Here is a 27,391-nt window from a genome sequence, read left to right as displayed (position 1 = left end):
TCCAGTAGAAAAATAATTTAATAAAGGGATAAGTTTCAAGAAAATATCTGTATAGTAACAACATTTTAAGTAAAATGTCCACAAAAATATACATGTCTACTGTGATTATACATTAAGTTTTCCGACAGGTCCTGTTTCACACTTGGTTCAGTCCATCTAGGAAAAGCCTTACTGCTAGCAGACTTCCTGGGATAGATCAGTTTGTACAACAGAATCATATGATAAATGTTTTCTAACTCATTTTAGGCTCATACAAATAAACTTTGGAGTTTGTAACAGTCCAGAAGAGATCAGGTTATACCGTATCATTAAAAATTTAAAAAAAAAGTAAATACAAACAAGGAAAGCAAAAGTCAGCCACCCAAGGGACACTGTCAGGCAGAAACAGCAGCCTACAATACACACCACACAACACTGACACAGCTGGAAAAGGAGGGGGATGAAGGGAGGATGGGCAAGAAGAAGGGGAAAATTCCAGGAAGAGGATTCCCAGGAATTGTGGAACTGCTAAACGAGGGGCTATAGAGAGGCAGGGGAAAAGCACACATGTGACCAACATTTCTAGAAACCAGACAATTTTTTAACATAGAAGATAAGCTAATTACAGGAATATGGAAAGGAATCAGTGGAGAATGTTTATTTCTTATTTTTCCAAATGGCTACTGAGCTGTAGAAATAACAGGTCTGTCCCAAAGAGCCCTCACCAATAGTGCCAATTCAGCCAAACAGAAGAGAAAAATCCAGTTACAGAAATTGAAGATGCAAGAGTACAGTAAAAAGTAAGGAAAACATGTTCCACCACCAGAGGACAGGGACGAAACACTAAAGAGGAGATGCCAAACAAGAGATACCAATTTTGTCAAAGGAGATGTACAATGCCACAAAAAATAAACCAAAAGCAACAAAACAAAAACCCCACCCCATAGAAAATGGAAAATTGCTAAAGAAATAAAAGGACACACATTTTCCAAAAGATTTTTTCTTTTATAATCAAATTTTTTTACATAGACAACTGAACACACCAATATTTTGTGCGAAAAATATTTTTAAATAAACTTCTCAATTTTTGTACATTCTGATATACATATGTAACAAGGTTTATGGCACTGTAACCAGGATCAAAATCATATAAAGGAACAAAATAATTGCTCTCATTTATCCTTTCTGAACCAAGCTGGCTGCTGTTGCACTATTAGACTAAAAATTATTATTAGTGGGCAGCCAACTCTAATTGGTTTGAACACTCAAATCAAAGCCCAAATTATTATTGCACAAGAAGCCAGTGAAGGCATATGGCATAGAATGATCGAAGTCCCTTACTGTTAAAACCTTACACCCCAAAATAGAAAAATAGAACTGGAACATGAAACACACCAAATAAACTTTTTTTTCTTCTTTAGTTTGAGTCAGGAGTGTGAAAAGTGCCTTGCAGACTTTTTAAGCTGCTCTGATTTCCTTTGCATTGGTGAGCATTTTGCTAGGTTATCTTTAGCAAAGCCTTTGCAGAATGAAGGCCCTTATGTTTCAGGGAGGGTTTTTTCTGCTTTGTTTTGGCTGTTTGTGTTTCGTCTTCAACTTAGGTTTCTTCAGTCTATGAACCTGCACAGACTACTTAGCCATAAACTCTACAAGTAGCTGGAGAGGTGGGAAAAATAAAAATTAAAAGAAAAAAAGCCCAATATTTCTTCTTCTTCTTGTTTTGATTTTAAAAAGTACTCCTTTTGCTCTGAAGCCTCCCTGCTCTGCCGGTGTCTGAGAAGGAAATCACAACAGCATCCCAAACCCGACAAAGTTCTTGGATCTTTTAAAAACCTTTCCTTACAAAAAAGGTTTTTATTCACAAAAAGTTCGCCACAAAACTCCCCTTGAAAGCTAAAAAGAAAAACCCACAAGCCACCCATCATTGCCCCAAATCAGGTGAAGAATAGGTTAACCCCTTCATTGACCGCCACCTCACAGCTTCGCCCGTCACACGACAGTCTCTACGCCGATCAACTTTGGTGTGAGGATTCGCGGTGTGACACCGTTGTTTAGATCTTCTTCGAACTCCAGTAACTGCCCCATAAAGTTAAGGTTAGGGGAAATGATTGGTCGTTTGCCTTTTACAAATTTATAGGCATCCGTCATGGTCATGCGTGTGTGCTTCATTAAGTAAGCGATAACTATGGTGGCAGATCGGGAGACACCAGCCTGGCAGTGGATGAGGAGACCTTTCCCACACTGATGAGCTTCCTCTAGAAACAAGAAAGACAGAAGAAAGTAAGATTTTTGCCAGTTCATAAATTAGAACAAGCTCAGTGCAATTAAGAGTAACTTAATGTGAAAAGTCCCTTGATTTGATTACAAGCACAGCAGCATCTCCTCCCCCCTCCCTCCAGCCCATCTTCCTCCAGCATTTTAGAGTTACTGCACGTGAAACACCCAGTCCAGTCTGACACTGAAAATCCTCATGTCCAAATCCTTATCTCTTTATTAGATGAACCACACAGTGAGAGATGCTGCTGCACTGCTCACACCGGTGCCAGGGAGCATTTATTTGGGAGGTCGAGGCCCACAATGAAGCATCAGGCTCCATTTCCACCTCTGCTGCTGCATTACATTGGCATCTCAACCTCCCTGTCTTTCAAAGTAGGGCACCACCTTTTTAACAAACAGGTATTTTCAGATTCAGTTCATAACAATATATCTGTTTCAAAACCCTGTTCTTGGAAGCTTTTACAAAGCTACTCTTGAAATGAGCTTCAATGGGGCACTCTGCTGTGGTGCCTCCACAAAAGCAGGAGCTGGATAACACACACAGACACACGCTCTCCACCAAGATACGTCACTTAGGCGGAGGCAACCGGGGCAGGATTTAGGAATGACAGAGTCCTTGTAACCACCTCTTAACAGGACATTAGAAAGAGGAGAGTCAATACCATACCACCCTCATCTCCCACAGCTTGCTTTTAAAACAGGAGATAAAACTTTCAAGATGTGACCCTTCAATCTACTTCTTTTGTTTTAATCCACGGGACGAACGTGAATTTGGTTTGCAAGTTTTGGCATCAATCCAACCCCACCAAAAGTACAGTTCATCCCACCCCACATGTTCAACCTGTACTGTGAAAGCATAAATGAAGCCAATTTCCCTCTAGACATTTTTGGCAGTTAGTATTTCAGAAAGCTGAAACTCTCTAATGTATTTTGACACACTTTCACAGAGAGTTTCTGATGATTTCACTTCCTATGGCTTTAGTCTTAGCTAAACCTGGGGTCGCTTGTGGTTTTTTCAAGACATATTTAAAGAAACATAGGCCAACAATCTGCTGTTTAAACATTTCCAAATCTTCTCAAATGCAATTTAAAGTTTACCCAGAGGAAGGGAAAGCTTTGACTAGTTATTTCCCCAGCTGGCTAAATTTGCTATGGAGAAAAACTCTCAGTGGAGAAATATTTGTTTATTAAAAACAAAGACAGACCCCCAAGGTGTAATTATTAAAAAGGAAAGTAAAATGGGTTTTGAAACACTTTCTAAACCTTTTCAGAGCAAAGCTGCTTTCTCTGCCCTTGATAAGGTCACAAGCCAAACACTATCTTTCAGTGGCTTTGAGAGCTCTAATCCTTCAGCTCATAGGAATGCTGGGTGCAGAAATCTCCATCCTACTCCCAAAGGACCTCAGTACAGCTTTGCAGTCTCTTTACGTAAGCTTAGCCTACTGCATCTCCCCATCTTGTTGAACTCAAAATTTAAGGTTTTATGGGATTTCTTGGCACAGCTTTTTTCCCAGAGGATCAAAGCTAGGTTCCCTCTCCCCTACCCCTCACCCAAAACGAGGTGTTCACCTTCCCATGCACATCGTAATCAGCAGCTTGGGGAGCTGACAGCAGTACTGATAGAGCTGGGGTTGGGTTAGGAACACTGGGGAAAATTTGGTTTTAAAGAGAGATTCTTTGGTCCTTCACATTGTAGACGATAAGGGCTCCCAGTAGAAGCTCCCAATGGTAAGACTCAGGCTTTAATGCTGCTCTCCATCTGAACTGCAGCACAATCAGTGATTTCTCTGTTCACCTTCACTAAAGTAGCACAACTACAGGCTGTACATGTCAGCACAACCACGGTCCCCTGCCAACCCAAACACAGCCAGGGAGGCTCACAAGCCATCTGCTTCAGAGCTATCTGCCCTGCCCAGGCACACAGCAGGGGCAGAAGGGCTCAGGAAAACATGCTGAGTTTGGACATCCAGTCCTGGGACCCAGTCCCACAACTGGGCCCCAATCCTTGATGAGCCTGGGAGCACCTCCACAGAGCCAGCACAAACAGGCTTGAGTTTCAGGAGCCATGAACCCGCCCCCTGACTCAAAGGCCATAAACACTGATGGTCTGAGGGCAGGGAGGAACATGGCTCTGCATCCACTTCTGTATGGGGTCAGTCAGGGATCTAAGCTGTGATGCAGCACAGAAACACACTTCCCTTGTCTAGTCCTCCACTATCAAGTCTGAAGTACTGACAAAGAGATTAGCCCAGCCTCAGCACAAGAAAGTAAAATTATATATCAGTGGTCCCCCCCAGCATATTTCAGAAAACCTCTCAGGGCACATAATTCTGCTGGAGCAGCACAGCTGGACATTCACTATGCCACAAAAGCGGTGTCCACAAAGAGGGGCAAGATGTGGCCCTCAAAAGCTTTTGTATGACATGCTGAAGCCCTCACTTAAAGTGGCCCTCTGGCTTTAGCCTAGCTGACCAACCAGAGCTGAGTGTGGCCCTAAACTTGGCTGAGGGCTGTCCTGGGTTGATCTAGCGAGGTTCAGAACGATGTGGGCAACGTTGCTGGATCATTTCCTCAGCAACCTCTGCAACAAGCTGCATGTCTCTGGTGAACTCTCTCACACAGCCTACAGGATTTAGAAGCTTATTAATGCAAGTTTCCATCACTATCCACTCAACCACACACACACTTGGAAGCTATAAATCTAATTGTGGAACAAGCAAAGTGTGAGTTTGTCAGTTTTCTCATTAAGTTAGGAAAGACTGAGCCATCATTGGGAATAGTTACTATGAAAAATTGGCTGTAAGCCACTGTGGAAACTGGGAATGCAAAGCAATCAAGAAGAGGGGATGACGAAAGTCTCCATTTTCTCGGGTTTCCTGAATTTAAAGCCTGGAGGTAGGAGTCAGTATCAATGGATAAAAATTGTAACCCCAGGCTACTTAACTGGATACATCAGAGATGAGAAAGAAAAGACATATGAGTTGCTCAGCATTCCTGACAACCTAAACAAAAGTAAATATGGCCTTATTCAGCCTTCAGAGTAGTTGGAGAAGCATAAAATTCACTCTAAATTCTTACAACAGATAAAAATACAAAAAAACCCCAAAACAAACAGGAGTATTTCCAGTCAAGGGTAATTACCAATGAACTCAAAAGCCTCTTCAAAATACTGCCTGAGATTCTGCTTGTTGCTGTCAGTGGCCGGGAGCCGCTTGTAGTTGAACATGCCTTTCTCGTAATGGTACAGGGGCAGGTGGGTGGTCACATTAATTACGTAGCCTATGTTCATCCTCTGCATTTTCTCCAAGTCCTGAGCATCATGCTCATTTCCGAGGAAGAGGAAGGGCAGGATGGGGGTGAGCTCAGCGTTCTCGATGTCTGGCGTGGTGGGGATGGACTGAGGTAGCATGGGGGGCACAGCGGAGGCACCGCCCCCTCCTCCCCCCTCCGGGCACTCTTGCAGCTGGAGGGAGTTATCGCAGAGGTTTTCGTGGTTCTGCTTGAAACCGCTGAGTCCTCCTGGGAAGAGAGACCAAGCAGATATTTTGGTTAGATACCCCAAGGTGGCAAGGCTTTGGATCCACCTTTTTTCAGAGCACATGCTGGGACCACCAGGACTGGAGCTGGCTCTACTGTCCCCACTACCACTGTCACAGTGACCAATGCTGTGCCGTCAGCAGCAGCAAGGGTAGCACGAATCAGCAGCAGGCATTGTCCTCCCCTCTGCGAGGCACACGGTGCCAAGGAACAGGCTCACAGACAAACACGCCTCTGTGCAACATCAGTGTGCTGGGGCTGCCTCACCTACCAGCCTGTGAGAGAAGGAAGGTATTTTTTCAAGAAGGAGAAATCTAGGGGCAAATGGCCTATTAGCACACTAAAGTGAGCAGCAAGCCAGCTGGGACAGTCTTAGCTTTACCCGTCCACAGCAGATTTGCCTGTGGGAGCAAGCCCTGCAGGGCATCCCCCCATCCAACACCTCTGAGGATGGGTGCAGCTCACCCCGGCATCGCTCTAGGGAACAGTACGTACACATTTGTGCACCCGAACAAAAGAAAACCACTCCTTGTAACCTAACAGAGACTGAGGTGCTTGCTTAACATGTGGCAAACAGCTCTCCTTTTGCTGCCCCGGCTGCATGAAAATATCTAGCAAGAGCTATTTTTAGGACATTAATATGGATTGGAAAATGAATCTGAGGGGGGAGGGAGAAGTCACTTTTTCAACTCATGCCTCCCCTGACTCTATTGCATGCCTTGCTGGCTTTTTCAAGCACCATCTCCCTCCCCCTCCATTTTTTTTTTTTTTTTTTTTTTGAGGAGGGCAGCTTTGCAGAGCTGGAGCAAGCAAAGGGAACCTTCTTTCTACACCTCATTCGGGAATGACATCAGCCCCAGGCTCCCCACCTGCCTGGTTTCCATAGCGATTACACAAAGCACACAATGACATCAGCTGGCATGACATCAGCTCTTTGAGTGCAAACAATACAAGAACTACTACTTTGTGCGAGGCCTTTGGTAGGAGGCAGTGGCGTTCCTGGGAGCCGCTGATGTAATGCTAACAGGTGGCTCCTCGGAAAGAAAAAGGCGGAAAGAGGAGGAATGCAGTGATACATCCCCCCCCCACCTCGCCCGCAAAAGCGCACGTTGCTGTTGTACCAGGACACTTGAAGTCATGCTCCGCACTGAGAGGAGCCAAGTGTTCAGACTCAATTGCACTTTGTTAACTGCAAGCCAAAAAAAACCCAGGAGGGGGGAGAGTTACCCTGAAGTTACTAGAAAGAGCTACACTAGCCAAAATAAATGCTGAATGTCACCATCCCAATAATGTTATTTAAACAGAAAAATAAAATGAAACAAAAAAAAAAATAAAAGAGAGGCTATTTGTCTTTTCCGTGCTCTTTCACAGTGATCTAGTGAAGGTTTAAAACAAAGAAAAACATGCTGTCACTCAGGCTCTGGATCAGACACAGCAAAGGGCTCCAATGCCTACACTTTGAGTGCTGAAATTCAAATGTCTGTGACATACCTGCCCATAGGGTAGTACCCAGCCAGGGCCATTTCAGCACCCTATACTGTACTCCATGGGCACAAGGCACCCAGACTACGCTACAAGCGTCTGAGCCCCTCTAATACATTCAGACTCCTATCCTTCACACTCCACTAGTAACTCATTTTCCCAGAAATCTTTGAAATGTCTACAAAATGTAGAGTATTTCCTCTTCCCTTGAAAGTGTGCTTGTCTTCAGCTGTTTCTGCTGTTTACAGGACAAAGAGCAAACAGTTTTGCCTTAAGGATCTGTACTCTGAAAATTGTTACAACGAGGGATCAGGGGAGAAAGAAGAAGCAAGGACAAAAATCTGAGCTCAACTGCCAACTGCACCACATGGCCTCAACGGGATCTGAAAAGTCTTCTCAATCCACTCAAGAAAACAAACAAGACAACGGTCTCCAAGCTGAAGATGTTTGAAGTCTCATCCAAACCAACAGCCCCAGCCTAGAGTCTGGGCTAAAGGCTAAGCCCTAACCCACATTCCCATCCTTCTACGTAGGCAACTAGTCCATTCAGCTTCAATACTGCCGTTTGAACAATAACCGGAGCATGCTGGGATTCTCAGGAAAACCCCTGAAAAAGTTGCTTTAGCGGCCCAGAGCTAATGCTCATTTTCCACCTCTCCTGCAGGCTTTAGGGAATAGGCAGCTGGAGGTAGGATCCTATTGTTTCATCACTAAGGTGGAGACACACTGATGGTGTGGCAAACACCATCCTGTTTCACCAGCTGCCTTGTAAGATACAGCACAGCTGGAGAGTCTAGAGCAAGTTCTTTCCTCACCACCCATGTCCTACTCTCAGGTCCTCTGCTTGCCCCACTGGCCAGAAGACACTATTACTCCTGCTACCAACTCTTCCTCACTGTGAGCTTTGGTCCAGCAAATGACATGGAGGAGAGGATAAGAGACCATTACATTGGGCAGGGCTCCTCTGTTATCACTGCACTCAGAAGAAATCAAGAGGTGTAGGGCAATCCCCACCACTCCAGCAACAGCATCAGGACAAAGGATGGGAAGGAGACCCCAAATACAGCATGTGGAAGATGCACAAACAAGTGGAGTAGCTAAATATATAATAGCTTCACCCACAATTTCTTTCCAGACATTTGCCAGTGGTCACTATTCCTAAAGTCAGGCCACATCCTCCATTCTCCTTGTTCACCTCCTCATGTGGGTGGGGAGTTAAAAAGTTAGTTCAAGGAATATTTAAAGTACCATACCCAAGCAACTCTCAGAGCAAATGTCCCTGAAAGAACACATTACTGTGGAGAGGATTACTAACCTGAACTGGCTCAGACATGTGAACAAGTGAAGACTGCACAAGAACACTGGTATTCAGAAAGAAGGCAGCAAGATGCAGTCACGAAGAGAAACTAAACCCTAGGCCAACACCAGGAGCTGAGCTTGGATCTGCACTGCCATAATACTTAGTTTTTCTAAAGTTTACAAGATTACTTCCTGAAGCAGGTCCAAGTAAAGTTAATTATGACCAGTTAGAAAGTTAGAAAGAGGGATAGACTTTACACATGAAGGTAAATACAATGTACAGGCTATTCAAATGCATCTGTATTCCTTTGTCAAGAAGCTGCTATTTCAGCACTTAGTCTTCATGTACAAGGGGTAGAGGAAGTGGGAGAGGAGGCCAACACATAGTTCCTGCAAGCCTGGTCTAAGAGTTGATTAATTCAACTCAGTAAAGTCTAAGACTGCTGCTGACCACAACTCCAGATAACAAGGAAGCTCAAGGCATGGATGCAGAGACTCCACTCGTGGTTGTAACAAAAGCTGTTTTGTGGCTGACACTGCCCAAGCCTTCCCTACCCTGGGGCATGAAGGAAGCATTATACAGGGCAGTAACAGTGCCTGTGGCCAAGAGGCACAGCCTAGCAGAAGCTTCTCACTAGCACAGAGATAAGCTATATTTTAAAAGCAGCTTTTCAGATGGTGCAAAAAGCCCTCATCATATAGGGGAAGCCTAAGTAAAGAAGCAATATAATATATATCCACCATGAAAGCCCATCAGCATGCAAGGCAGGGCTGTTTGAACCACAGCCACAGAGCCTAGACTCAGATGTGCAGCCACCTTCAGTGACAAACCAAAATGCCAGCAGTCAGATAAGCCACCAACGTTCATTTCAACACAATGTCACGCTCATAGCCTGTCTCTTCTGCCTTTAAACACACCACACAGCTGTAATAACCAGAGCACAGCAAAAAGCCTGAACTGCTCAGTCAGTCTGATACAGCCCACATGTGGGTGCAGAGAACATCCCAAGTGCTTTTGTGCACTCTCTGCGCCAAAATGGCAGCTGGGCAGGCGTTTAGAGGGGCTGAACCTACCAATATCCAAACAAAGATGGAAATACAAGGATGCCCGGCACTCTGGGGAACCCAAGGTATTTCTTGCACAAGGAAATGAATCAATGAAGCAGGACCCTTACCGGCAGATGGCCTTGCCTGGTATCTAGCAGGACACAACATAGGACTGAGAGCTCTTGCTCGCCACTGATACAAAAACCAGGTATTTTTGCAGTTATAACTGCATGTCACCTTCGAGCATCCTACCCTGCCAGAACAGTTGGTGAGTGACAACAGACTTTTGATTGTCTGAGACTTCAAAACTTTTAGGAAGTTCCAAGTCAGCACCGGATGTGCTCCAGCTACTCACACTTGCTTGTTCGAGTTCTTCGCAGTCATCGGCCCATAAACATCTTGCTTAATGCTCCTCAAACTCCCCCACTGAGCAGCACCCGGGTAGCAGCTGCACACAGATTTCCCAGCCCCAAAGCCATCCAGGAGCCCAAGGCTTGAACCAGCGCTATGAGACCAGGTGAGCGGCTGGACAGGAGCCAAAGCAGCTCTGAAGAAATGAAAAAAGACAGGCAGCATGGTGCTTGCACAAAAATCATGCTAAACACAATGTCTGTCACTTGCCATCAGAAAAGGGCAAATACAATGCAGAGGAGGCACAAAAGGTAGAGCAGGAACTAGGCAATCAGCTTTTGTGAGGGACTGTAACCCTGCAATAGAACCATCTTCAAAGAAAGCAAGAAAAACAAACCTTACCTGTACACATTTATAAAAAGGATTGGTTGGTTGGGAGTTTGTTTATTTGGACTTTTTTTTGTTGCAGTTGTTTTGTTGTAGGTTTTTAGTTTGGGGTTTTGTTGTTTGCTTTTTGAGAGGATTGAGAATTAAGTACAAGGAGTACAGTAACACCTGCCCTCCTCCTCTGTCTCTCCTTTGGCACCTCCTTCAGCCACCACTGCTGCTCTATAGCTGTGTGACTATATGCAAACTAGGATATGGGCTTACAATATGCTTTGGGAGATCTGCAATATGTTTCCTATCTGGAAATGGGCTCTTACCCCACAGTCAAGGGAGTAAACGACCTTGTTCCCTCTGCAGTGACAGAGCTTAGAGGGAGGCAGCTACAATGAAATGCCCTCACAATAAAGCAACACCTTTGCATTACCTCATCGCTGTGGACATACTTTGTTCTGAGCGTGGCAGGTACTGGGTGTTCCTGCTACAACTGCAAACAGGAACATACTTTTATACATGACAGACTGCAGATGTGGGAGCCACATTTAGACAGAACACGTGGTCTCGAGAGACAACCAGACCTTTTATACAGCTTTCAAAGCTGTCCAGGCGGATTTCTGGATCCGCTCATCCTCGATTACAATACCACAAAGCCATCTCAAAAAAAAAAAAAAATAATAAAAGCAATACACACAGAGGCAACAAGAGCAGAAATCCCAGGACACTGGGAAGTGTCAGCAGAAAAGATGTTCGATCTGTAACTTCCCCTCCTCTTGTGTTGCTGGGCTCTTGCAGGGCGCACAGCAGAGAATTCGGCAATACCACAGTTCTGGCCACCCCAGGCATTACTCGCTCAGGAATGAAGCCAAGTTTTAAAACATCCACTCAGCATGTGCCCTGTCAGTACCACCATAGCATACCAAGCCCCTGCAGCTGCGTTTGAGTGTGTTTGAGGTTGAAGTGTTACAGTGAGCATTTGGGGAGCAGGACAGAGACACTCACACAATCGGTGCATATCTGTTTAAGACGACGCTTTCAATTTGTGCAAGTACAGCCTGTTCCTTTAAACCTGTGACCTCATTTATTTACATTACTGCAGAAAAGCACTGCCAGAAGCAACAGCTGATGACAGTCTCATGTATTTTTCCACTAAGACAACAATTAAACTGCTCCTGTGTTATTAATGAACAGATGACTTTGTGTCAAGTTGATTCAAAGCACAGGATGCCTCAAGGTTAAGCGACTCCAGCATGTAAAAATAGAGGTTAGGTATTGTCCAGATGCTTCACCCACCCGGCACTCTCCCCCTTCCTCAGCCTGCCAGGAGGGTCCAGGTCCCTCAGCCACCCCCTGCCATGCTGCCACCAGTGTCTGGAGGTCCTGCTGCAGGGTGACACACTGGTGCCGAGCCACCACCACGATAACGCCAGAATTTGCTCCTGTACCATGGGCCTTCCACCAAGGAAAAATGCTGCTGTACAGGTTAAAGCAGAATTCTGCCGTTATAGGCCAAATCCACTCCCAGGATATGGACAACCACCTAGACCAACTCTTCATACCACCCCACCTACACAGTTATGCATGCAGGTGTAGGTCTACTGACTAGCAAAGGCACTAGCAGAGAGGGCACAGAGGCACTGGGGTTGCACCCATAGGGCATGGGAGCTACTACCACCTTGCAGTAGAAGATCCAGCCATGACACTTGCTCACAGCTCTTGCTGTCATGATTTTAGCCAGAGCAAAGATGGTTCATGGTGCATACTGAGGATTATGCTCTGTTCATCCTGAGGTACTTAAAGTAAGAGATGCTCAGATTTCGTGAATAACACTAGACAGACTTTCCTTATCCAACCAGGGCTCTCCTTGCTGTTATGAAGCACTAGAAGTGTGGGAAGGACAGTTCAGCAGGGCCAATCCAAGCAGGTCAGTGTCTACTCTCCATGCAGATGTCCTTCTCCTCACCACGCTACTGGTGAGCAGCGCTCAAAGCTTGCCCTCACTGCTGTAGAGCTCACTCTACATGAAAGCTTGACATGATTGAAAATATTGTATTTGGCCCACAGAGTGGGAAAGGCAACTCCCCTCTGTCCAAAAGGGTGGGGACTTATTGGACCACAGTCACCAGGCAACATTAGGAGTTGTTCCTTTATTTCAAGGATATTGTGGTGAGGTTTGTTTGTTTTTAAACACTGGAGGGAGCTTTACACGAGATAAAGCTGACAACAGAGGGGAGCCCATCCTTCTACAGTACAGGGAGGCCACAGTGACACCAGGACTGCTTTACACCTTACCATTCCTGCTGTTAAAGAAAGGGGGAGAAAACAAACAAACAAACAAACAAAAAAATCTATCCTTTTACAATATAAGTATCCACATTTACCTCAACAACCCACATTGCCCCCCTGTTTCCAAAATCAAAGGCATAACTGAAAGTTTTTTTTATTTCTGTTGCTGATAGCAAGTACAATAGGTCTGACTTCCTGGTCCTGTGAGTTTACTTCTCACCTGTCTGCAGGACATTCAAAAGACCCATGGCAGGGTTTCTCTCCCTGCTGCCCTCACAGCATTCAGCATCAGCCTTCCCGCGAAAGATTAAGCTTTAAACAAACATAAAAAAGTAAAAGTAAACAGTTCACAAAGAACAGCTTCCACCTCGATACACTCAATCTAATCTAGTCTCTCCCTCTAATCGAGCTGCCAACAGCACTTCAAAAAAAGGCAAAACTCTGCATTCCAAAGAACTTGCAAGGTCAGTTTTTTTCCGTGTGGGAACTATCCTGAGAGGTCAGTTTGTACACAAATTCTGGTCTAGAGAATTTACAAGCACATCCTTGACACAATGGCTTTGAGGTTCCTTTAGAAGTCAAGAGTGTGACACCAGATAAAGAGGAAAGGTTTCCCCTCAGCATCGAGGGACACGCGCACACATTGTGTGTTATTTCTAATTTTATCTCACTACAGCTCACACCGCTTGCCACAGCACATCCTCTCCTGCTGGTCTTTGAGGTCCCTGGTCCCATCTACTTTTATTTTTTATTTTGACACCAGGCACAGAACAGCCAGCTGTCCTAGAGACACGTCCCAGAGAGGAAGGAAAGAGGTCACCAAAAGCTCCTTCCCCTGCCAGGCTGAACCAGAGATGCTGGCTCTGTGCTATTTCAGTTTGATTCTTTTTTCTTAAATACAGTTTTTTTCTCTTTTTTTCTTTCTTTATGCCTTTTTTTCTTTTGTCTTTAATTTAGGTTTTTTCCTCAGACCCTGGACACCCAGGAAAATCCCATACATCCCTTCCCTACCTTACCTTTACTTGTCAGTTTTTTCAAGAGATGCCACTGACTTCTAGACTACTCACCAGCCTGTCCAGAAGCTGCTCTGAATACTTCTGGACCACATCTCTGCAATCAAGACAGTCGTTCCAGCTTGTAACTGGAAATCTGCCCTATGCTATGAGAGTGCTGAGTCTGCCCCTTTTAAAGAAAAAACTAAAGTATTCATGGGAGAATAAACCAGCATCCTTCGGGAGTGGTCAGGAAGGTGAAAGAGGAGAAGGTCTGCTCCAAATTTTGGTACAAGGATTAAACTACGTAAGACTGTAAATAGAAACAAGACAAGAAACCCCACATCCCAAACACACTACAGTGACAACTCTGCAGCCACAGAGGAGGATTGGACTTACCCTCCCTGGAGGACAAGCGTTTATAGCAGAAACTCAAAATTAGACACATTACAACTCCTCATAGCAAAAGTATGCGTTCCCGTGGGGATGTAGGCTAACATGAAGTCCAATTAAATAATCACTGGAAATGTCAGTGTAAACCCTGAAGGAATACATACTTCTACTGTGAAATGCTCCCACTGGAAATCATATTAACAAAAAGGTCATCAAGAAATGCTAAAGCTATGTACAAAGGAGGCAAGGGGAAGTGAGGGGGGAGGGAACAGAAACTATTTTAATGCAATAAAATACCACAAATGGGTTTATATTGGCAAAGAGCTACGGGTCTGCTTTCACAGAGAGGGGTAGAGCTGAGCATGTTTGCCCAGAACATCGAGGGTTTTTTGGTTTTTAATCTATTACCAGTTCTCTCCCTGCCCATCACCACGTGCATCTCTCAAGCAACTAGCCTGGAGACAGTCAGCAGCCGGTGCGACGGCACACGAGCAGCATGCAGACAGCCACAGCTCTCTGTGGCTCAGCATGTCTGAAGAGGGAGAACGGTCCCAGCACTGTGTCAGACATCTGTAATCCTGGATTCGTAGGCGTGGACCTTTCTGTTTAATTTGCATGTTTTCGAGAACGCTGACATTTTCATGGTTCAGCCATCCATTTATTCTCTTTACCCTTTTAAGGGCAACCTCTTCAGGACAGCTTCTTTCTAATGACAGAGCAGGCTGCTTTGTTTCTCTTGAGGATAACACAGGCTCTTTTCCAATCCAAACCACTGCTCCTCCACTTCAGAAACACCAGCACCATTCACATTAATATGAAAGGAAAACAAGGTGCTGATATACCACACCAGCATTTGAGAGTGCCATCCATTCCTGCTAAAGAGCTTCTACCCTTTGGGCTAGAAATACTACTACTACCTGGCTCCAATTTGACACCTTTCAGCAAGGTATTTCAAAGCCCATGAAGAAAAAACAGAAAATAAAGAGTGCTGACTTGACATACCCCAGTGCCACAATAGCCAAAAATAAAAGCAGCAAGCTACTGGAACTAGCATGGTGCATGCCAGCCTCCACTCTGACACAAGATCCAGGGCCAGCCTTGCTGACACTTAAATCCCAATCATAATGGTCAAGGAACCAAGTCTAAAAACCAAGGCCCCTAAAAACTCCATAGGGAAAGAGAAAGTTGATCCAGATTGCATCCATATACTGCAGAGTCAAGGGAAAAAGGGAGAGAAGGAGGAGGAGGGGGAAGAAAAGAAAAAGGCATATTTACAGAAGCCAGAGCTAAATAGCAATAAAACAAGGAATATCTTCAGTCAGATCAAAATCAACCGTTGTCTCCAAATAAAATAATTCCTTGGTCTCCACAGGTGAGTTAACATTAACGTTTCCCAAGAAGCAAAAGAACTGTGTTATCCCCCAACAGAGATATCACTCTGCTTTGCAGGACTAACACAAACACCTGTGAACTTACAATTAACCTCACATTTAGCAATCATAGTGGTTTTGTACCTAAAATATGCCAAATTCTAACCAGCAGCAAAAGTCTATTCTTAGCTTTCATCAGCTGGACAGAGAGACTCCCACTACCTTAACAGAGACCAAGAGGAATTAGAGCCCATCACCAACACAGTAAAGATCAACTGCTTCAACAACAGCTTTGATTTTAAAACATTAGTTTTCAACTGCTTACATAAGCCTTAATATCACACTTTGGCATAATGAACTGGAGACAACCAATTCGACTGATATTACAGAAGCTTGCAAGTTAGCTTCTATTTTCCAAGTTTCTTTAAGGCATTATAAAAAAAATATATATGATAATTCATGTGTGGACAAGGAATAACATTTGTTCTTCTTTTTATTACCTTTAATTAGAAGCAGTTCTTCTCTGTTGCAGTGAATCAAGTGGGAATTAATCCTGGCATGCTGTAGATGTTTTAAAGCTAGCACATAGTAAAAGAGTTGGAACCAATGTGTTCACATCACTATTATTATTCTCTTAATTTAGTTTTTGCAGCTTCCTCCTTCAAAGTCATGGATCTTGGAAACGGGGTGTTGCATACATGCAAAGCAACAACTAACCTTACCAGGAGCAGTGGCTCCCAAGCCTTCCCACCTCCTGTCCACATTTGTGTCCTGCCAGCAGCAGATGATAAGAGACTTACAGTTCCCCACAACCCCACTAACCCCAGACCCCTCCAGCGACAACAGTCCAGTGATGACAGTCCAGTGCAGGGCCACAGGGGAGCTCCCACTGCAGGGAGCTGTGGGTGTAGTCGAGATAGACAAGGCTAGCATTGCCCCAGGGACTAGATGGTACCTAGACCTACAAGGTCCCAGTTGCTCCCTGCAGATTTGCCAACTTGGGTCTCCTCTGCATACACTCTTCTGGAACATGCTCACTAAAACCAAGTGCCAGGAGATCAGAAGCTTGTGTCCCATTCGGGATCTTAGTTTCTTCATTGTGAGCAGTTTTCCTTCAAAAAGGAGGTAACCTGCTCACCCAAGCAGAGAAACACATGAAAATGAACCTTGAATTTTTAAAAGCACAAAAAACACCTAGAGGCAAATCAGAGCCTACAGTTTATCACTTTAGCAAAAACACACCAGCAAGGGAAGAGAGGAAGAGGATGCTCCTCAGTCCATCTTCCACTTTCTGCAACAGGCAGCTGTGTTGTTCCAGGGCACCATTGTGACTATGGACGAACCCGGGTTAACACTTAACACCGATGGCTACAGGAGAAATGAGCTCGGTGTAACAAACAGTGCAAAGGACAGAAAAAAAGCCCAGTCAGATGAAAATGAGTTCTCTAAGGCCTCACAGCAAGTCTGTTGTGCATGCTTAGTCACAGAGCAGGAGACTAACCATCACTCAGCCTTGGACAGAGCTCACCTGGCCACAAGAGCGCCCTGCTATATAGGCACAAGTATCCCTCTAGTCAGATTACCTCCTTTCTGCACCATATGGGAGACAGACTTGCTTCTCCCAGCTCTTCCCCTTTCCTTCAAGCTCCAAAATGCTGCTATACAGTTGCAGAACCAGGTCAGACCACCTTTGTCAGGACACAGGTTCCTCGGGAATCAACATCTTTCAGAGCAGCAGAGGACACACCAAAATCAACCTTTGGTATGCTGAGATACTTCCGGATGTGAGGTTGCCTTCGTCACAGATATTAATTGAAGCAAAGAGTTTCCTGTACTAAAAAGTCACAAGGTTTAAAAAAAATCCTACGAAACAAAACGATAACAAAAAAACCAAAAAAAGAACAAATAAAAAAAAAACCCAAACAAGCTTAGCATTGATCAGCCACCCTGTGCAGAGATCACGAGCACCCCAGGACTTCCCAGCTGCAGAAACAGGCCCACTGAATTCCTCCATGCCTCCTGCTCACAGCAGTCCCTGGTTCTGCCTCCACACAGGGTGTACTGAGAGCACAGCAAGGACTGGTAGCTGAACCCAAAGGCACTAGCACACGTTTCAGCTTTCCCACAATTTTCAGCATTCAATGGATCAAGAGCAGGTGAAAGGTCTGCCAGAAGAAGCTGAAGCTAGTGAAATGCTCAAGACAGCACCTTTATCCAGCCTACTCTCAATGAGACTCTTTGCCAGCTTTTACTTTTAGGTGAGGCAGGCAAAGGTGATATCCATAATAAACACTGCTCTTTAAGCCCCAGCTTAGCAAACACCTTTGTGATTACCACAAATTAATTTTTACAGTACAGAGGTGTTTAAAAAAACAGCTCGAGACAGATTCAGTCGAGTACCCAGAATCAAAGCTCCAGAAAAAAAACTGCTTGCAGTAATTCAGGTCAGCCTTGTGATTTCTGTAGCCAGCACTCTCCCAGGCCCACCAGGGACTTCCCAACAAGGCTACAGCACCACGCATAATCTTATCTTACACGCAAAGGGACAATGCACTAGGTCATCTTCAGATTACCATAATCTATTTCTTTAAACAGCATGACTTCTATAGCCCTGCAAACTGATGCTGAATATTTGAGAGCTGTTTCCCTCCTGGCTGACTAGTGAAATTGCAAAACAGACAGATATTACGATGTGTGCATGCTGCTCATATTTATGGCATTTCTTTACTTCCAAGTTGCTTGCATAAATAAAAAACCCTAACTGTAATGGGGCTTTTCACAGAGTCAAGAAGGAGTTGTAGCCTAAAGACAAGTAGATGATCCCCCACTTTGAATGCAACATAAAGCCAAAGCGATCTCACTAAAACTTTTTGTGCTACTTAAGTGTCATAAAAACTTAGAGAGCTCCTTTGGAAGGCAAACCTCCCATGTATAGGTCTAAAAAAAAAAAAAAAAATTCTATCTGTATCAGTTAAGATACAGCCACCCTAAGCCTCTCCAAAAGGCTGTGCTCACCTCAAGAGTAAAAAGCCAGAAAACAGATCAGCAGCAGTCCTATAAAGATTTTACTTATACAGCTTCTTACCTCTGGCAGGGTAAGGGTAAGAACATGAAGGATTCAGCTAATTATAATCCAGCATCTACCTACCAGGAACATCACGGGGAATGTTCCCCCAGTTCACACAGAACTGGAGCAGTTTTTCTTTACAAGCATCAGAGATGTCTGCCTCATGTAACAGTTTGCTTAACTCTTAGTTTGGTTTCCAAGGGTAGGACAAACTAGAGAGCCAAAAACAGGAAAACAAAACAAAACAAAGAAACAAACCTCCTTCCTGTTCCTCTCTTTCCAAGGCAGTCTTTCCCCCAAGGACAGTTTAAATGTGGTAGGTACCCTGTAAGCCAGCTCTTCAAACTCTCAGATGCCATTATCTGGGAGGAAATGCCACACTTTCCATTAGTGATGAATAGGCGAAGTTTAGAGGTACACTACTCTGCAGAAGTATCCCCTCAAAATACAGTGAAGACCACGGTGTCCAACCACAAATTGCCCCAATTTATCTATATGCAAAAGGTACAGACACACACAATCAATTTTCAGGTGTTATGGCCAAGAAGATTATTGATTCCAGTAGAAAGATACTTTAAGCTCCAGCAATCAGTCTGAAAACTGAAGGTGAAATCTCAGCCTCAATAGAGCCAGCAGAAGTTTTTTCCCTAGCGACTGATGGGGCCAGATTTCCTCTGCAGCACAGAGGGAACACGCTTTATTTTTAAATGTTAAGTAATGCATGTGAGACATCCAATGTGTTTAAAACTACACATTTCCCTATTACAACCATGACCTAATACTTATTCAGTGGAGATCTCTGGTGGAAATAAGTGCCAGGCACATGTTTTGTTGGTCAGCTGGATTTGTTGACCATTACATCAAGTTTTACTTTCAAATACTCTTGTGCAGTGTAATCCAATTAGGATTTAAAGCAACACTGACACTGTTGAATTATATAGCTAATAATAAGAATAATAAATTATATATTTGCACAGATTATGACCAGGTCAGGTATTTCCAAGGCAGCTGCTCACAGTATTTTACACGAACATGGGGGAACATAAACCAGGTACTTATTCCTTGTGTAGGCACCTCAGGCCCTCTGTAGTTGTTTCAACTCTGCTGATATGCGACTCCGGTGTGGTAAGAGATCTGAAGCTATTCTTAGACCATGGCAGAAAGCACGAAGTGGTTTGTTGGCAGGTCTTACCCACTATAATGAGAGCAAGTTGCTTCATTTATTTCCCTGTTAGATGAGCAGTGAGAAGATTGAAAGTCAGAGCATAAATAAGCTCCTCAGACTGGGAACAAGAACAGAGAATCAATCAGTTGTTGGGGAGGAACCAGTCAGTTCCTCTCCATCTCCCTTGCAGCAGTCCAGCCATCAGTTTACAGCACGTAAGGAGAAGAAAAAGAATGAATTATTTGCCAAACCACATTTTGCACCTCTGCTTTTGAATTCAGTTGTTTCCCTGCAGTCAAACACAGAAGCCTTTACAAACTAAACACAAGACTTGAGCAGGTTCACAAGGCACCCACTGCCAGACCTCAAAGGTAGAAAAGAAACAACAAGATGGAGACAATACTACCAGATAGTGGTCAGGGACTCCAAGGCAACTCCTCTTGTGTTAAAAGCTGTCAAGATGTGTTGGCACAGATGCTTCAATTTTTCATTTTTGTTCCCTTTGTAGATTTAATTTAACTTGGAAAAAAAAATGCTGAACTCCAAACCTAAACATTTTAGTTTTGGGTAAAAATAATACTTTTCATCTGAATGCAAATGAATTTCCCACTTTCTATTTTTAGGTCCCAGTAGCTAACTCAAGCACACAAGCCTTAAAGACTCCAGGCCACTTCCTCTATGAGCCAAAGTTCTCAGGGAAGGTAGAGATGCCTCACCATTGGGTTTGCAGGAGGGAAAGGAGCACAATCCCACCAAGGAGGGTCAAGGCTGCTGATCCCACCCAGGGTCACAGAGCCATGCTCTCCCCCTCCCCAAATTCAGCAACAGCTTTGACATTGGCCTCAAGCAGAAGGGACACTGGGCTCACATCATTGGTTTGCTCCCTCTCCTTTCCAATGCTAAGAAAAAAATAAAAATAGGAAAAAAAAAAAAAGGCATCCAAAAAAGTGAGGCCTTTGGGTTTCAGCAAGCATGCAATACCATGGTCTAGTATGGTGTGACTGGGTGTTGGGGGAAGTATGACTTCTTCCTATTTTGCATATAAACAGGCTAAGCAGCAGCTTCAGCCCTGATAGGTCAGGCTGCTACAGCCCGTGAAATGCAGGATTCTTATGGGCTTATTTTTTTCGTAGAAGTAGGGGGTTTATGCCTGTCTCAAGTGCTGTTATGCCTTGTGAACAAAAAAACATGAAAATCTTTCTTCTAAAGAGCTTAAATCAAAATTATGCATATATTATGTTTATGACCAAAAATATGCTCTATGTTAAAGGAAGCAGCAAAGAGAGGAATGAACAGAAAGGGAGGAATACGGGTTTTAAAATCCCCCCATACCACAGCATATGTAAACCCTCTCTTGTCACAATGCTAGTTTATATATTGGTCTGCTACATTAAAGATAAATCAGGCCACCTCTTTTTAACTTGAGCCTAATAAGGTGCACCATACATACATTTATCTGTAGATCACAGCCTGGCCCTGGAGAACAGCACAGAGTTTCTCTGCTGCTTAAAAAGACTGGGGCACCTAAAAACTAAATGCACACAGGGCCACGTCGCTACCCCAGCGTGCTGTAAGCCAAAGATGTAACCCAACCCTTGGCTTTGCCGATCGGATTCACCCCACAACGTGACACCGTGCCACGAAAACGGCGATGGGGCCACGGGCTGACAGGCAGCACCAAACATGGAGAAGGTGGCACCGGATCAGGGGGACATAAACTTGGACAGCCTGGCTAGCAACCACTGTTTGCAAACACAACACAGGGGATCAGATGGGCCGGCAATAAATTAGGAGCAGATAGCAGAGAGCAAGAGAAATCACTCAAAATAACAAACGTAGGCAAAGAGGGCTCCCCAGCCACCCTCGGTTTCATTTTAGTGCCTGAACCCAGGTATGTGCATGTGCCAGCTCCCAGGCTGCCGAAGTACGATGGAAAAAACACTATCTGTCAAGTGAAACTAAATAACGAGTGGTTCCAGCACCACTCCTCCGGCTCGGAAGCTTAATCGCAGCCTTCCTAAATGCTGCTTTATCCCATGCTCAACTCCATTTGACCCCAGTTTGAGCTCCACTTCAAAGAAGAGGAAGGGAGTTTAGGTGATAGGGGGAGCTCCTCACTATACACTCCCCCAGGTGAGGTGTGCTCTGATCCAGATGATCACTACATCCAAAAAGCTAAGGATTTGGGCCTTCTCTCTCCTCTGGCATGCTTCCAGATCTGCTGGCAGACCAGTTTGGGGAAGGGATTTCTGCTAAGCAGGTCTCTTAGGTAACATTTCTCAATGGTTGAAAACCAAAAATGGCCCAAGGACTCTCACAAGCAGTTGGTCAAACCCAGTGCAGCACCCAGAGTTGGAAGGCGGGAGAAAGGGCTGGCCAAAACCTGCCCACAGCACCCAACAGCTCAGTGCTGCCCAACTACAGCTCTGCAGCTTCATCTCCACCAGGATCTTACTTCAGGTACTGAAAAAGTACCAGTCTGAGGTCCACAGAAGCTGCAGTGTTTTCCCCTGTGTTCCTCTGAAAACACTTTCAGCATACCATTTTTCTGAGGACAGGAAGGCTTGCAGACTACAACCATATATCTAGTTGCAAAGGCTGTAGAACAGAACGATTACCACCAGAAATACAGGACTCCAGCAACAATCTCCCTCTGCTAAGCACCTCATCTCCCTCTTTTACAGATGAAGGTCACCACCATAACCCAAGAGACTCAATAAAAGCATACACGGAACCCACAGCAAGTATCAGAGCAAGTCCAGCATGACCATACACTTGCTGGGAGCAAGGAGACAGTTCACCAGTTTTAAGCTTCCATAAGAAACACCCACACAGAAGTATCTCACAGGACCCTTAGCTCCTATAAAGCTAAGAAACTCAACTGAGGAAAGGGGATAAACTATCAGCCCAATCCATTCTCCTGCCACATTGGGCAGGTTGGAAGTAGTAAGCTGCACAGAAAAATATAAGCGAATTAAATACATACAGTATGAGCTAAGCAGCAAATCCCTCCATAGTTTCTCAGTGCTACAGCCAGTCTCTGCCAACCATGCCTCTGAATGGCATAAACACCCAGGGGAAAGGAAATTCAATCTAGAGGGCAGCATTGTTATAAATAGGATCTACAGAATGAAGTGAAGAAAGGGAACTGTCCTTTGATGCTGCCTTAATTGGTAGGGCTTGTTTCCACCAAAGCATTAAGGGATAAACCAAACACCACATTAAAACAGGAACCTTTACAGGAAAGCCATACACATATATAAACACATATACATGTAAACACAACACTTTCAGATCACTTTTTTCAGTATTTCCCTCTGTTCATTATTCTCACCTCATACCACCAAAACAAGGCTTGATTGCTCAAGTTTTGCTGACTGGTCCATGACAAAATGCCTCAGACCAAGTGACTTCCCTTGCCTTTCCTTCTCCAATCTCACTGCCCATCTCCAGCACCTATGAGTTCAGTTTTATACAGACTAAAATAAGGCTGCTAAGTAAAGGTCAGTCTGACAAGATAAATGAGAACTAACCCCTCCTGGACCTCTGCTCCTTGGGCTATAAATACTCAGAACAAGCAATGGGGAAAATTCTTTGTCTGCACAGACACTAGGAAGCACGTTTCCTCCTCCTTCCAGTTCCCATCCCTCTTGCTACTCAAGGACAATATTCAGAGAAAAGCAAGCATCTCCCTGTTACCAGCTCCATGGTTTGTCCACGAACAGCATTTGCTTTGCCACTGGTGACTGGAGGCACGCAAGCCTCGCTAGAGATAAGCAGATGCTTTCAAGGTTCAGCCATCAGTGAGGCTGACAGCAGAGTGTACATGTTGCAAAGCAAACCATGAGCCTACATGCGGGCAACGAGGAGAATTACCTTTTAGGACTAGGGGCTCCTTGCCTTCTCGCTTGAGTGACTCTAGCACTATGTGGAGTGGCTGGGAAGGCATTACTCTGCTTGGCTCATTGGTATTCTCATCATAAACTATGATTTCTTTGGAAAATATTCTCTTGAAGGAGTCCTTGCCTTCCCGGCAGGAGATCAAGTCCAAGACGGTGATCTTGCCCTGCTGGAGCCTTCTCCGGCTGATCTTGTCAGAACAGTTAATGTGGACAGCCCCTTGAATGTGGCTCTTATTATACTCCATGAAGGGCCTGCAGTCAATGATGACAGGCCCTTGGTTCTGTTGGTGGCTCTTGCTGCATTTGGTCATCTTCTTGGCCAGATCATTGGGGTAAATGATTTTGATGCTAGTGAGTTGCTTGGTGGTGCCCGAGACAGGGCTCCCCACCCCGCCCAGCGGGCTCAGGCTGCCGGCGTTCTCATTGCTGTTGACCATTTGGTTGGCAGGGCAGGCGGTGGAGGCTCCGGTGTGGGTGCTGCTGGTGCTCGCTTGAGTTTGGGCCTGAGTGTCCTTGTCGTACGTTGCCACAGTGCAGCAACTGGCACTGCTGCATCCACAACTCAGGGAGCGTGCAGAGCCGTTGGATGAGGGCATATACGTGAGATTAGCAGTCTTTAGGGACACAACAGCTGCGCCGAGCAGACTGGAGTGGCTCTCACAGGCAGAAGAGGCAGACTCAAGATAGCTAGAGTCTAAACAGAGGTTGAGATCCTGAGGTCTCACTGGCCTCGAAAGTGCCACTACTACCCTGTCGTCTAGAGGAGACGGAGGCATGAGGAGGCTGAGCACTAGCAAGTTAAGAAGAACTCAAGATCACCCTGCAAAAGAAAAAGTGGAGGGGAAAGAAGAAAAAGGTGATGAAAACAGATCATGAAATCAACATTAACCTACAGATGCGACAACTTATTTTGCCAAGACCCGTTATCCTCAACCTAACAACCCTTTCTGACAGTAGTTGCTAAAAAGCCTTTTAAATCCTGCAGCAAATACTTCAGCTATCTGCATGTGCACACATGGCACGCAGAACACACGCGACTAGCCTGGATGTGCAGCTACACCCAGGAGGAGGCATTTGGCTACATGCAGATGGTGCTGAGCTATTCTGAAACCCCAGGCTGCAAGGCACACCACTGATAATGACAAGGGCACATTCTCTCATCCCGTGGCTTACTGCAAGGGAAGAAACTACTGGGCTGACTCTACTACTGGGAGGAACATATAAGAGCTGAAGAGCTGAATGTGTCAGTGGTGATACACAACTTTTCCAGCAAGATGGAATAAAATTAACTTGTGAACAAATTTCCTGAGACAGTTACAAACTTGAACACGTGAGGCTAAACAAAAAATACCCAGAAGAAAGGGAGAAAATCAGGTTCCGGAAATCCTTACAAAAAGTAAGTGCACACCTTGCACTTCCATCCGCCTGCTAGAGAGAGAGACGAATTCAGCCCCAGTCAAGCCCCCTGCTCCAGGCCCGGAAAGGCTGCTGTTCTCCAGCAGTCCATGAGGCAAGTTCCCTGCTCCCCACCACAGTTCACCGCTTCTACAAAAAGGGGTCCCCTCTGCCCCAATCAAGGTCACTGCCTGCCCAGCCTTTGCCTTCTGATTTGCTAAGACCCAGCGCGCAGGTTTAGAATCCCCCATTTCCACTCGGGAGGGAAGGAAGACGACAGGAGGGAAGGAAGACGACAAGAGCAAAACAACCTAAGCCAGCCCTGACAGTGCCTCCCCTTCAGCAGCAACTTCGGGAGCAGCCGCAGCTCTCGCTGAAAAATACATCCCAGTACCAACTTCTCCAACTCCATCAAACCCCCGGAGCGGGGTGAGCGCTCGCAGCCCCACTCTGCCGCGCAGGCGGCTCCGCACCGGACCCGTCGGCAAGGGGCAAGAAGATGCCCCATTCACACGCCGGCGGGCCGGGGGGCACTGCCACCCGCAGAAGCCACCGCTGTACGGAGCGAACCCGCGGGCACCTCCGGAGCGGGGAAAGAAGCCGCGACCCGCCCGCCCGGGGCACGGCGGCGGTGCCGGGGCCGGGCGAAGCGGGGCTGCCGGCGGCTCACCCGGGAGGCTTCCCAACCCGTTCCTTCCCCAAACCTTCCCTCGCTTTTCTTTTTAGGATAAGAAAGCGGATAAAAGATCCCTGAGCGCCGTCGCCTGACGCAACTGAAAAATTTAAATAAGCGAGGGAGACAACCCGGCTCGCTCAGCGAGGGCAAACAACTGAAGAGCACACGAGAAGCGGGAAGCTGAAGTTTTGCCCCCGAGAGCAGGGAGCCGGGGCCGCCGCCGCCAAGCGATGCTCCCCGCCGCAGCAGACTCCGCGCGGGATCCCGCAGCTCCCCGCTCCGCTCCGCGCCCCGCATCGCTCCGCGCCGCGCCGCTGCCCCGCACTCACCGGCGCGGCGCGCTCCGGCCCGGTGCGCGGCGATGGTGGTGGTGGCGGTGATGGTGACGCCGGTGCTGGTGGCGGCGGCCGCCGCTGGTGCCGGTGCGTGTCGCGCCCGCTGCCCCGCGCGCCGCCCGCACCATCCTCGTTACTTTCTCTTTTGCCACCGCGTAAATGTACGGCCCGGCGGGGGCGGGGCCCGCCGCGACGGGCGGCAGCGGCGGCCAATCAGCGCGCGGGGGCGGGCCCACGGGGCGGGGCGGTGATGTCATCGGCAGCCAATGGGGAGGGCGCGACGCCGGCCCCGCGCCCCGGGGCAGCGGGCGCTTGGCGGGGCCGGGAGGGGGCGGGGGCGGGGGCGGGGGCGGGAGCGGGAGCGGCAGCGCCCCCCGCAGGGCGGGGAGCGCCCGGGAAACACCGCCCGGGAGCGGCCCCTGCGGCGGGAACGGCCGCGAACGGGGCTCGGGCACAGCTTTGTACGCGTCCCACGGGAAGGGGCCAGCGAGACCGTCGGCTGGCGCCAGGAGAGCATCACCCGCGCTCCCGGGGCAGGGGACCGTGCTGCCTGTCCCCCCCAGCCCCGCAGTGCCTCGGCAGTGTACCAGTGGCGCCAAACGGAGGAGGATGCTTTCTAGGTGCTTTTCCAAGCAATCCTCCGCTAACAAAAACAAGCATGCATGAGATACTTGGAGTGGAAAAAGTGTAACTTCCCTGCACGGCGGCGGTAAATCACGGGGAGGGCAGGAGGTGTGTGCCCTGCTCCCCGCTCAGAGATGGCCAGGCCTGGAGGTCCTCACCTGCCTGACCCCCAGGTTAAAGATGGATCCAGTTGCTCCATGTTATGGAAATTCAGATCAAATCCAGCTTCTGGCACACTGTCCAGCAAAGATCATAAGTGCTCAGATTAGACTGGACTCTCCCAGTGTAAAAAGGAAAGCAATACAGGCTCGAGGACAAGATTTTAGGGATCTGTTACAAGGACGGGTATAAATCCCTTTCATCCTTTCTGGCAGGTGTTGACATGGGTGAAATAATGAGCTCTCACCCTTGCTACATGTGCACTACAAGGCAAAAGGTGAGAATTGATTTTCAAGCCATATGGATCAGCTCATCAAACACTAGGAAGGTACCTGGCAGCAGCCCGAGATTTTTGCACCCTTTCCTCCCCTGCTGTGCAATCTATTTTCACATTTCCTGGTTTGCAACCACATCTCACCATGTATCAGTCCATCACATATCAATCCACCAAGTCGGAGACAGGGAAAGGGCCATCTCCAGAGCAATGCATCCCACCATGTCCTCCCTGACCACGAGAGTGCCGGGAGTGTCGGAGAGTTTCACCTGCAACCGTGAATGCAAACCCTTTAAGCTAGATAGAGGAGGAAGGGTGAAGTGAGGGCTGATAAGAAGTTGTCAGCACAATAACATTGAATCTAAATTAGCCCCCAAAGATTTTGTTTCTGGGATATATG

At 46.4% G+C, this 27,391-nt stretch overlaps 1 protein-coding gene across 1 annotated transcript; it reads right to left on the bottom strand.

Moving 5' to 3' along the window:
- DUSP10 (dual specificity phosphatase 10) lies at positions 1-26,087 on the bottom strand. Its single transcript, XM_064648140.1, has 4 exons — positions 25,929-26,087; positions 23,503-24,348; positions 5,398-5,775; positions 1-2,234 (listed from the first exon to the last, which is right to left on the bottom strand). Exons 2-4 carry the CDS (start codon positions 24,302-24,304, stop codon positions 1,969-1,971), a joined length of 1,446 nt encoding a protein of 481 aa, XP_064504210.1. The 5' UTR covers positions 24,305-24,348; positions 25,929-26,087; the 3' UTR covers positions 1-1,968.
- Positions 26,088-27,391: the final 1,304 nt, after the last annotated feature.

Source organism: Pseudopipra pipra, chromosome 3 (assembly GCF_036250125.1).
Source record: "Pseudopipra pipra isolate bDixPip1 chromosome 3, bDixPip1.hap1, whole genome shotgun sequence".
NCBI classification, from domain to species: domain Eukaryota; kingdom Metazoa; phylum Chordata; class Aves; order Passeriformes; family Pipridae; genus Pseudopipra; species Pseudopipra pipra.
Note: the sequence above shows the minus strand (reverse complement) of the source record. Positions and strands in the feature narration are given on the sequence as shown.

What these genes read in the sequence shown, in the direction of transcription:
- DUSP10 (XM_064648140.1), bottom strand. Translation starts at nt 24,304, where the DNA reads ATGCCTCCGTCTCCTCTAGACGACAGGGTAGTAGTGGCACTTTCGAGG. An exon ending in GGAGCCCCTAGTCCTAAAAG is followed by an intron (nt 5,776 to 23,502) that starts GTAATTCTCCTC and finishes CTCTCTTCCCAG; the next exon opens with GAGGACTCAGCGGTTTCAAG. An exon ending in AGAGGCTTTTGAGTTCATTG is followed by an intron (nt 2,235 to 5,397) that starts GTAATTACCCTT and finishes TCTTGTTTCTAG; the next exon opens with AGGAAGCTCATCAGTGTGGG.